This window comes from Ambystoma mexicanum, chromosome 8, assembly GCF_040938575.1.
Source record: "Ambystoma mexicanum isolate Mex_15411 chromosome 8, UKY_AmexF1_1, whole genome shotgun sequence".
Classification (NCBI taxonomy): Eukaryota; Metazoa; Chordata; class Amphibia; order Caudata; family Ambystomatidae; genus Ambystoma; species Ambystoma mexicanum.
In genome coordinates this window covers 176922952-176935370 of record NC_090929.1, presented here as the reverse complement: position 1 = coordinate 176935370, position 12419 = coordinate 176922952, and the positions used below count along the sequence as shown (strand labels likewise).

The 12419-nt window shown below is 43.8% G+C and overlaps 1 protein-coding gene across 6 annotated transcripts in view; it reads left to right on the top strand.

Annotated features, from left to right (window-relative positions):
• The window catches only part of SEC16A (SEC16 homolog A, endoplasmic reticulum export factor), a 1467667-nt gene that overhangs the window by 1120073 nt on the left and 335175 nt on the right, over positions 1–12419 (top strand). For all 6 annotated transcript variants that reach the window (XR_011268503.1, XM_069609587.1, XM_069609588.1 and 3 more), the window contains one exon: positions 9279–9449. Coding sequence is in view for 5 of the 6 variants with exons in the window: in XM_069609587.1 (XP_069465688.1) it covers positions 9279–9449 (171 nt within the window). In the remaining variant the exon portion in view is untranslated. The remainder of the gene's footprint in view (positions 1–9278; positions 9450–12419) is intronic.

The window sequence follows — 12419 nt, the reverse complement described above, 5'->3', positions numbered from 1 at the left end:
TTTAAATTAAACCCCCTTTACACCACATAGATATGCGGCGGGAGACCCCCCGCACCGCCCATATTACTATAATATCCCATACCCCCCCACATATATATGTGGTGTAAAGGGGCTGTTAAGTCGGGCATTTTGTCCGTCGCAATTGTGAGGGCAACAATTTGGGCCATTTCCGTAATGGTTCTGTGATTCTTGAAACCACAGATGTCCCTTGTGAAAATGATGAGGTCTTCCATTCTTACCAGATCTGAAGCTGAAGGTATTTTTGATTTGAGAAACGAGGAGCAGCGGCTCAACAAAATGGAGATCAAATACAACATAGCAAATATTGAAAAAAGAGATTGACATAGCATTCAAGCTGTATTTGGCCAGACTGATACTTCATAGCAAATATTGAAAAATGAGATTGACATAGCATTCAAGCTGTATTTGGCCAGACTGATACTTGGGCTACTCCAGGGAGTCTGGGAATGGTTCTTGGTCCTCCTTTCATCTAAGAGTTCCTGAGGATCTGTTGAGTGTTTGATGAAAAGAATGACTTTGTTTTTTGGTTAACTGCATTTGGTATGCTTGTCAAGTACATGTATGTAAAGCATTTTGGATTAAAGCGCTCTATAAATTTAATAAATACAAATACAAGAGGTGACTGAGTCTGGCACAATAGCTTGCCTTCTCAGCAGACTTCCTCAGCATGGCTGCAGTTCTATATGGTGTTGAAGCATGAGAGAAAATATTTATATTATATTTAGATAACTTAAAGCAGGCTATACTTTTAAAGTTTGGGAAGACTCCTGCCCAATACTAAAAAAGAATAATACTTGGGTGACTTGCGTGAATGGTGCTCTAAAGAACTTGAGCGACTTGGTTGAAGGTCATAAAGTAACCACTTTTGAAGGCATGACATCTTGTTATGCTTGAACATATTTGTGCTTCTTGATCCCTTGAGCTGTAACAGAATTTGGCAGATTCTAAGGGGTTAGATCCAAAGAAACTGGCCATTGCTTCTTATCAATGGGTTTTCCATAAGGACAGGAGTGCGCCTAGTAAGCACAAGTGGGAGAACACATAGAAAGAGGGTGAGTCTACTGAAAAACCTCCATCCCATAAGGCCTACAAGTTTCATAAGATTAATAAGTCACAGGGGGAGAATGTAAAGGGTAGTGGGACTTAACATCCCAACCAAGAAATTGTCCACAGTAAGCCTCCCTACATACAAAGGTAATCAGTATCTTGTATAACTAGTAAATCAAGTGATCACTTGAAGGGGGGCCCAGATGTAAGGGTAAGACCTTTGGGGTCCATTCTGTGAATCTCACATTGCCTTATGAGGAGAGAGACCTACTCATAGGAGTATCCTTCTCTTTTGACTCCTTCCCATGTTGTGTTGGATCAAAAGTAGTTTGCGTCCCTGGGGCCCTGGGAACCTATAGTTGTTGAAGCCTATGTTTCCATCCCTACAAGGCCAAGTCTTGTTTTGAGGATAGTGTACTGGTAGATTGTGTAGACACCTCTGCTATCAGGGACACTTGGGTCAGCATGACTGTGGTCGATTCCATACTGGTATACTCAGAGGCTCTAGCCAGTCCCCCTGTGAGGCCCACCAAGTTCGATGATACTCCCCCAGCCCCCCCACCTCTAAGCTTCCCAGTAATTCCTGTCACTCTCGCAGTAAATGGAGGAGTGTTAAGGATTCCTGTAAGTGTTCAGAAGCAGGTTCCAGGTAGTATTCTGCTGGGAAATGATCTCAAGGACTTAGTAATACAGTATAGAGACCATGTACAAGGTCCCAGACAAGGAAGGCTACCCTCAGACAAGCTAACGTGTAAACCTAAGCCCAGAGGGAAACCTAAGGCGAGTCAAAGGTTCCTAAAAGGGGGAAGAAGATTTCTTCCCCTACTTAAAAATTAGGTTGAGTTATCTGACCAAGCCCGTGAACCTGACGACGAAGGGTTGTCTAGAGCAATGATCACCCAAAACTGCAAAGTTTACTCGGAGAAAGGGGACCCGCTAGGGAAGAATTTACAGGGTCAGAGAGAATGTCCATCTCTGAAAGGCCTTAGGAGACAGGCCTATTCCCAGTTGGAGGGTGAATCCCCTGGGAAACATAGAATCTACTGAGAAGGTGGGTTACTGTATAGTGAACCCATAGAGTCCACAGGAAGCATTCATAGGAGGCTGCTGGTTCCTCAGTACTTGAGATGCAGGCCTTCTTGGAGTTAAGAATACCAAGGAGAGGTTATCCATGCATTTCTACTGGCCTACAATGGGGTCTAGATAGTTCGCTGCAGGACTTTCACTACTTGTTAGGTAAAGGTGAAACAAAGATTCGGGCTCCATTGGTACCAATCCCTATACTTTCTGAGAGAGTAGGGTTTTGCATTGTGGATACCCATGATCCTCCTACATCCCCAAGCAGCAGGTTTATCTTTGTGTTTGTTGATCGTGCTTGTCTTCCCTAAAGAAGTTGTGTCTAAAAGAGGAAGCTATTTCATCTAATTGTATGCAGGCCATGTGCAAGTGTGGGGTGTCATAAACCTTTTCATCCACAAGCCAATGGTCTAGTAGAGTGATTCAACAGAACACTCAAAAGCATGACTGTAGCTCTTTAAGAGTCCCAGTGAAGAAAGTAGGACCTTCGGCTACCATGCTTATGTTTTGCCTACAGAGTGCTACCTCAAGAAAGGGTTGGTTTTAGCCCCTTTGAACTTGTTTTTGATCACCCAGTCAGGGGGACCCTTGGCCATAGTGAATGAAGGATTGGGAGTTCCCCACTCCTCCTATAACCTTAAATGTGGTTGACTATGTGCTAGGACTAAGAAAGTAGATGGCCCTTCTGATGCCTCAGGCCAATGACAAGGTGAAGGGTAGACGACCACCAGTAAAACATCAGTATGACCAGAAGGCTTCTCTTGTTCATTTTACCCCATGCAAAGACATCCTAATCATGAATCCCATCAGGCCTAGAGCTTTGCAGGACGAATGGACAGGTCCTTACAAGATAGTTGAGAGACTGTCAGTTGAACTGTTTAGTGGACCGTGGAAGACCTAATCCATCTCCTAAGGTTTTCCATGTGAATAGATTGAAGGCTTCAGATAAAGAAGAGGAATATGAAACCGCTCCCTGATCTGTTTCAAGGCAGCCATTCTTAAGGTTCCAATGGGGGTGTCAAGTTGTCCCATCAACTGGCTCTACAAAAACACAGTGAAGTGCAAACTTTGCTTAGCCAATTTGCCCCCATGTTTGCACTAATCAAAGGCTTTAGACTTTTGTGTCAGCATGACATAGATATTGGAGACCAAAAGTAGGAGTATAGAGTGTCTGACAAGGTGAGTTCGCACATCCAGTCTGAGGTCACTAAGATGCTGGATCTAGGGGTGAGGGAGCCCCCTACTAGTCCATGATCCAGTCCAGTGGTATTGGTACGAAAAGCAGGCCCCGCAGATTTGAGGTTCTGGGCAGATTATAGAGCTCTTAATGCTGTCACGAAGAAAGATGTTCATCCCCCTCCATGAACTGATGAGTTAGTGGACAAACGTGGTGATGCAAAATATTTCAGTACCTTTGATCTTACTGCAGGGTATTAGCAAATATCCCTGACAGAAAATGCCAAGGTGAAGACAGTCTTCTCAACAAATGAGGGACCTTACAAGTTGTGTAATGCCCTTTGGCTCAAAGAATGCACCAGCCACTTTTCAAAGGTTGTTTAACCATGTCCTGAATGGGTTATATGATTTCTGCATGGCATATCTTGAAGATATTGCAGCTTTCAGCTTTTATTGGGAAGAACATGTGACCCACCTTGAGATTGGGTTTCAGGATCTTCAGCAGGCCCACTTCACCATAAAGGCTACCAAATGCTAGATTAGTCAAGGTTATGTGACCTTACCTTAGTCTTGAGGTAGGTAGGTGCAAAATTCAGCCTCTGGCCAGGAAAGTACAAGACTGTGCAACCCCCACTGCCCAAACCCAGTGGAGAGCTTTCTAAGACTCACTGGATATTACAGGTACTTCATGACAGCTCATGGAACCATAGCTGCCCCTTTGACTACATGCACCACTCCAAAGAAGCTAAGAAGGGTACTTGGTCAGGGATGTGTGTGAAGGCCTTTCAGGGCTTAAATCATTTTCTTTGCCAGCCACCTGTTCTCGGGCACAGGCATACCAGAGACACTTTATTGTGCAAATGGATGGCTCTGACACTGGAATAGGAGCTGTCCTCTCTATTAGATGACAAAGGTAGGGAACACCCTATATGTTTTGTCAGCCGACAGTTTTTGGAGGGGGAATTATGGTGGACCAAAGTAGATAAGTAATTTGCCATTGTGTTGAAACCCGATCTCTCTGGGACTCACTTCACCATACAAACTGACCATAAGCCCTTAAAATATCTGAACATGGAGGTGGAGAATACACAATTGGTCAGGTGGTCCATATATTTTCAAGGCTTTGACTTCATTATTGAGCATTGCCCAGGTCCCCAACATAGCCATCCACTGTAACAGGAATCCCACCCAGGTGTGGATTTGTTCCCCCTGCAAATATTCTCGGTTGAGGGATGGGGCGGGTGTTAGGAAAGCTTCTTTTGGCTGCTCTCCTCATATAGACTTATGAGACACAATTTTATTTTTCTTTCTTTAAACTATTGTCCTGGCTTTTTGGAGGTCAGAAGCTTTAGGCTTTACTTCCCTTGCCCTTTTTCTCATTAATATGGAGAAACTGATCAGTCCATACGACTAGCAGTACTGAGACACTGTCTTTTTGTGAATTTCTTAAAATTCTTATAATTGCACACCTCACCATATTGAAGTGCAGTTAGGATACTTTGTATTCTTATAACATGTTCTGTAATGGCTTTTTGATTACTTTTACAATGTGCCTAGGAGGAACTGGTGGCAGCAGTTATGTTCCTACCGTTTTGATAACGTTTTACTTGTGCCCTTTTACACTTACCTCAAATGGCTCATAAAGGTGGCTAGCACCCTAGGAAGGATGTGCCACAAGTTTGTTGATTGTCCTTTGGACATATTGTTCTTTGGCCGTCTTCTTGCAGTCTCAGGTCAGGAAATGCCGTATATGGCGTGCCCTTTCCCAGGGAAAACTGTTAATTTTCCGGGCTAAAGGGTGGATTGTCTGCGAGCCCCGAATGTGGGGGCTGGGACTGTCTTGTCCTAGTACACATTTGGGCAACTGAAGGTCTGTTGCTGGGCAGATGTCGTCAGTGGCTGGCCATGATTGGATAGCCATTGCCAGCTTGAATGGTGCAGATCCTTACCATTGGTGTGCTTGGGCAAGCTCCCAGACCAAATCTTGGATAAAATGAGGGCTCCTGCAGTCATTGATGAGATAATTGTTGAAGCCAAGTCCTCTACGAAGAACAGCTTGTTGCTGACCAGAGGGCGACCCCTACAGCTTCACAGCACCAACTCCAGAGAAGTCCTGGTGAAGCCCTTCTCCTCTGCCTGATCGAGGATCCATACCTTTTGAGCCTACAGAAGTGAGCCTGAGACCCAAATGGTGGACTGACCAGCTCTTTCCTGTGCTACCTCGCTGCACCTGTCGCTGTCCTGCATTCACCCTTTGAACTTATTCTTCATTTGGGTGTTCAGTTGGAAGGCATCTGGAACCAATTCCCAAGCACTGCGACCAACCGAAACTAAATCCTGCATCCGAAAGTGACCTCTGCACCTGCGACCCCTGGGCCTTCTTCGACTGGACCAAGCCCAGAAGACTGTGTCCGCAACAGATTGCAGAACCTCAGCAGTAGTCTCTGGAGACAGAGCCAGAGGGGTAAGATAAACATGCCTGTGCCCTCCCCCCACCCTACCCCCCTGTTCTCCATAGAACTACATGAGCATTCATCCCTGTCCCTAAACTACCCTTTCCTGGCTGTGGTCATTGGAGGCTTGGTCAAGAATCCCTTCCTAGGCCTGTCCTAGTGTCTGTGATTGTTTGTTTGCTTATGTGAACTTTACTTGTTTGGATTTTTGATCAGAACCACTGGTGTTAGGAAGAATTCTCTGTTTAGGCTGAATTTCCTAACCTAGTGAGTCCCTCAGCAGCTTTGCTGGATTTTGTGGGGTTTATTTTTTTCTCCTGCCAAGAGTGAGACTCTTTTATCCTCACTCTTGGACATGACTTGAGAGTGTTTCTGTGACTTGCTATGTGCCTATGGGCTAGGGGGTAATTTTCCCCATAGGCCATCATTGGTTTTTGAATGTGTTACACAGCACCCTCAGTGCAGTAGCACAGGGGTGTCTTAGAGACCCCCAAACATAGACTCCACACCCTGGGACTGACTACTGTCTCCCTGGGTCTGTAAAGTTACCATTGACTTTACTAGTCTTAATTTAGGAACTTAACCAGTACAAACCATCTTACTGTGGAAGTACTGGTAGGGGCAATTAGATTGCCCCTGGGTCTGTTGTCGAGGGGGTACTGTCCCGTCCCCCCTCGCCGAGTTCTGGCTGGTGGCAGTGGATACCACGGAAATATTCCACCGGAATATTTCGCAATGGGATTTCCCATTGGTTTTTTTTGATGCACCACTTTTTGGTGCAATGTTAAAGATACCGCCGGTTTATTTATTTAATATAAATTCACCGGTTGGGATTTTTTGCCGGAACTCGCCGCCAAAATGGCGTCTAGGTTCACTTCAGTAACCCTGAACCCGAGTCGAGCCTTTGTTCCACTTTTGGCGGGCTTCTGCACAGAAGCCCTCCAAAGTGGTGCCATTCTGTCTGGGTACCACAGGGGGTGTGGGAGGGGGTTTAGGCACCCTGGACCGAGTTGCCTTGCCAACTCAGGTCGCACTCTAGTGTGATTGGCCCAAGTGGTGAGCCACCCCGCTCACCACTTAGCATGTTTGAGTGACAGCTAGGCTATATGAATGGGGGTTTGCTGCATAAAAGCAGGGTTTTTGGGACTGGTTCTTCAGAAGTCGCCACAGGACCTAAGAAGCCGAAGAGGGAGAAGCCGAGCCGACCTGCCAAGACGACACCACCGGTGAAGCCCTGCAGAATCGTCTCACCACTTTTCCCGACGACAGAGGAGATCTCCCGCCGGAGAGTCTTCTTCCCTTAACTGGTGGGGACAACCAGTTGCTGCCTTCTTTTCGCCGGCCCGAAGCATCTTGTGGCCGCCTTGCCTGTGCCAAGCACCCCGGCAACCGGGATACCACTTTTTACCTCAACCGCGAAAGAGGGGTAAAAATCCTTTGTGACCGGAGAACTCCACGGCTGGCCTCATCCCTGGTAGTGCAACGACCTGCAGCCTTCCTCCCCGTCGAGATCACCTCTTCCTCGGGACGACGCCGCGACTTGCACCCACTACCAGGAACGACTACCACCGCTGGAGGAATCTTTCCACTTTTAAAGGTACTGTGTTCCGCCCGGCCTCCCTTGCCACCGATTGTACGGGGTAGATTTAGCCCTCGGCTCTCGAACCTGGGTAGGTCTGGGACACCCTAACTAAACTTTTCAAAACCATAGTAAAACCGTTTTCTACTCACCTGCAAAGACTTGTGACATTGTGTGATCTTGGGCACATTTTCGCCTGGCTCCCTCTAACGCGGGCCCCAAACTAATTCCCCTTGTTCCACCATTTACTGTCTTTGCTAACCTTATGTGAAAAGTGTTTTACCTAACTGCTCTCTTTATTTCTGCCTTTTCCCTCCCTTTTGGTAATACTTGTTGGAGTACCATCTAACGTTAAGCGCTCACCTCTGGTTGGAAATAAGTGGTGTTAACTTAGAATTGTCCAACAAACGATTAGGGATGTACATATGAGTAATAGTAACTGTGTTTGACTCTCTTATCTTTTCTAATGTGCTAGTGTAATTTATGAGTGTACCTTTAATAAATAAGTTTATACTTTTACACCTAGCTCTGGTCAGTGTTTGCTTGTACTATTGTACCTCTGTACCTATTATGTATCCTCTGTATACTGCTTAACTCTTCTTGAGGGAAGTCTGACTGCTCAGCCACAGCTACCACAGTGAATCTGTGCGGTGCGGACTGCTACCAAGTGGGTTTACTGCCAACACCTGTAGTCTTAAATCTTTTGCAGTGGTCCCAGAGGGAACTGCACAGGTTTCTGCCTAACAACTGGCATTGTCCAAATCTTTTAGTAAACCTTCCTGTTAAGTGTAACTTTGGAACTAGTAACCTTGTGGCACAAGATCCCAAAGCATCCTAGTGTTGTACTCATTAAGTGTTAAGGGTGCTAATCTGTGGTTACTCTAAAGTGTCTTTACATAGAAGAACTTACCTGTGTTGCGCTGTTTATTGAATCCTATGCTTTTTCTTCTCTTAAGGGTGAACTTATATACCTGTTTTATAGTAAGTGTGTGACAATAATTGACTAGTGGTTTTACTTGCTTAGTGTGTATTTGAAAGGCCTAATAAATCATTGGATATTTTTGTACTTACCTGTCTAACTTAAATTCTTGGTGGTGTTCTGAATGGATTCATTGTAGCCCTAGATCACTCTCACAGCCCTCCTGAGACTAAGCCTTTCCGCTATGCTACCTTCCCTTGATTGGGCTTGGCGGAAATCTGTCTGGGTTCATGATTACAGGGTGGCCTCCCATAATTCTCTCCCACGGTTGATTTTTGGAAATTATTCTTAACAGTCTCCACAGCATAAATCTATCCAGTGCATTTCCAGAAAAGATGCATGTACGGAGGTGCTTACTGTATGAAGCTTAACTGATACTACTTCGTACCACTGCATGATTGATCATGGCTTCTTTACACAATGCTGCAACTTGAGAGGTATAGAAAGATTGCATGCAACTTCTCAAGGATGTTCGTACTTATCAGAGGTTCTATATTACCCTAGAAACTGAACATAATCGGAGAAAGTTGTATGTAGTATTGTGATGACACGGTCCTTGATAACCTCTGAAAGATTATTTTAAGTATACAATCTAGAGATTCTCTTTATTTTGCCTATTTTATTGAGCAAGTGTAACTTTACATACATCTGTTTTTAAATGGTAAACAAAATTACTAATGATTTGGTGAAATTATTTGTGGAAAACAGAGGTGCTCAGATTTTGGGCATGGAATAACTGCTCTATTAATCCAAGCAACATAAAAAGTAGGTATCTTACATTTAGACATGCTTTTCCTTCAGCGAGCGACGATGAATGTTTAAGTTTGCAGTCAGTTTAATAATATATGATTAGGACTACATTTACCTTTGACGTACAACAGTTTGCATGATGTTGAGGAGAAAAGTTGCTGATATCGGGTCATTAATAATCTGTTTTGTAATACAGACATATGGTGGAAGGTCCCGAACAACCTCTGAGTCGTCTAACCACTCCATGGGATCCGGAAGGCGCAATTCTGCTGCAAAGCAACCATCTCCACCACCCATTCAGGAAGTTGATGGAAGCCAAAGGCAAGGGACTGTCAAGGAATCCAAAGCAGGATCTTCATCTCAACGGGTAAGCTTACACCTGAGTCATCCTGCATCCGTTTTAAAGATCCAGGCTATTAATCCCAAAGTAAATTGGTCCATTGCAGCAAAAGGCATTTATTGGTATGCTCCACACTAGCAAGAGTGTGACTGCATTCTGTGTGGCATTGCCCACAAAGGATTTCAGAATGTTAACTATGTGCAATATTCATGTCACAACGTTATTGTCTGGTAAGCCTTTACATAATTCTAGTTTTTGGCCTTCACCTGATTTATGAGCTGCACACCGGCATGCATATTGAAAGTAAGATACAATAACCAGCAGTATTGAACAGTGCCTCATTCGGGTCAATTTATATATTTATTTGTTTATTTGTATTGCAAGCATCGGGGCGCAGGAACAAGAACATAGTAGACACATACCGTAGACGGCGACAAAAATCACAGGACACACATAATCAGGCTGTCATATTAACTTGAATTGCGGGTGTAAAGGATTTATTTGAAGATGTGTGTTTTCAACTTTTTTCAAAAGCACAGATAATTTGCTTCCATTCTGAGGTTGGCAGGTAGGTTGCTCCACTTTCCCGCTGCCACAATAGGGAATGCTCTTCCCAGTCCGAATGTGCTACAGTAATCTTGCCCATGTCGGCAGAACTTAATGCTCGACTTGGTACGTAAAAGTTGATTTTTGATTTTAGATATGCTGGGACTGTCCCGTAGAGGCATCAGTGCACGAAGGTCAGAGCCTCGAACTGCAACCGATCTTCAATTTTCAGTAAATTAAGCTCTTTTCTGACCTCACTGATATGATCAAATCTTGACTTTTTTTTGGTAATTCTAACTGAATTGTTTTGGATATGTTGGTAGCTAGCGAGGCATTGTTTATTAGCTCCTAGGATAAGTGCATTGCTGTAGTCAAGGCGTGATAGTATAGTTGCCCTTGCTATAGTGGTGCAATTGTCTTCCAACAGGTAATGTTTAATGGCTTTCAGCAGCCCAAGGTAATGAGAACAGTTTTCTTTTACATATTGTGCTTGGGCTTCGGTTCCCAGAAATGCTTTGAGCATCATTACGAAGGTTTTAACTTTACCCAAAACCGGAATATGGGTGTCCTTTATCTGGAAAGGGCCATATGAGGGGGGTAGTTTAGCTCTAGCTTGATGAGAGCCAAACACCATTAGCTCTGTTTTTTTACTATTCAAACACATCCAGTTTGCATCTATCCACGATTCCACCGGTATAAGTTTTGGATAACAATTCACTGTCCTCCTTGTAGTCCCCGCTCAATTCAATCTCCAGCTGAGTATCAGCGTAATTGGTGAAAAAGATTTTTATGTGGTCAAGAAATAAACAAAGATACCTCAGGTAGAGATTAAATAGCAGAGGTGACATACTTGGCTCCCTGTGGGACGCCACATAAGATGTCTTTTCAAAGTAGACTTTGTCACCCCAGTGCACTCGTGATTTTCTGTTAAGGAAAGATGTTATCCAACCGATTGCCTCTTTAGAGCAATTGGCAGTTTTCTCTAGGGATCTAGAAGATCAAACGCAGCGCTTAAAATCCAAGAAGATTAAAAGGCCGGCCCTGCCTCTGTCCATAATGCTTAGGATTTTAGTCTGTAGGTCGAGCATGGCAGTCTCAGTGCTGTGGGCTGTGTGAAACCCTGATTGTTGATGGTGCAAGGACTCGGAAGCTTCAACATGGGCCTGTAGTTGCTTGGTGGCTATCTTGTCCAGGATTTTCAGGCTAAAGTTGCAATTTGTGATGGGCCTAATATTGTTAAGGTCTCGTTGGTCTAAGTTTTTTTTTTCTTTATTTTTTTTCTTTTTTTTTTTTTACCAGGGGTGTTACAGTAACCTTTTTTATAGTACTGGGTGCTAATTGGCCACGGAATGACGCATTGATGGTTTTCGTAAGAATGGGATCGAAAATGTCAATATTCTCCAGTATTATTTAGGTGGTAATATATTTTCCGCACATGAGGTGGATTTCATTACAGCGAGCACTTTCACCATTTCCTCGTTAGTGATTTCCATGAACTTAAAAGATTCTAAACCCTTGATACTAGTCTCGGCCGTAACATTGTTTAGCTCCCCTTTATTAGATTTAGCTTTTACTATTAGTTCCCCTCGCGCTAGAGATTTTATGGAAAAATGCCATCTGAGTTTTATCGCATTCCTCTTGCGATGGTGTGAATAACGGTGTGATTGCTCTAGGTTTTCCTATTGATTTCAGAATGTTGAAAAGTTTGCTGGTGGTATTTGCTGCAGTTGAGATTTGCTCCTCATTAAAATGATTTTTTTTTTATTTTATTATTTTTTTTTTTTTTGGCCTCAATAATCCTGTTCTTATATTTTTTCTCACTATCCCTCCAGAGTTCCCTGTTGAGTGTAGATGCATTTTCCCTTTTTCTTTTTTCCTTTTTTAATTCTACGAGTTCGGCAGAGAACCACATTTGGTGTTTGGTGTTAGATCTGATTATTTTATATTGCAGCAGGGCCCTCTGGTCCACCAACTTCTTGGTGTGAAATAGATTTGCTATGAGGGTGTTGCATGAGTCGTCACCCTTATATTTGTTCTTGATGTCTTCTATGCATTGCTCTAATTGGTCCCTGTCAATGTTTTTGAAATTCCAGCAAGTCATACTTTTAGGTTCATTGGGCACCTTAGGTTTTGGCAATGGTGGAGTCATTAGGAAGGTGACACTATAGTGGTCCAACCAGATACATGGTACTGTCTTCTATTCTCGTGTTACAAAATTATGCATTACTACCCAATCTAGTTGGTTACCATTGGCCATTGTTGGCCTGTGGTTCATAACCTTGTAATCAAGCAATGTTATTCATTAATTTCTCTAAACTAACGGCTTCCTTGTCTTTGGGGTCTCCATACCAACGATTGAGATCTCCCAGCGACAGGGTTGCCGTGTTCGGCCCTTTTAGCAAGTTGAGTTGGTGTGCAAGTTCCTCATTAAATTCAGGCATTGTGGCGGGA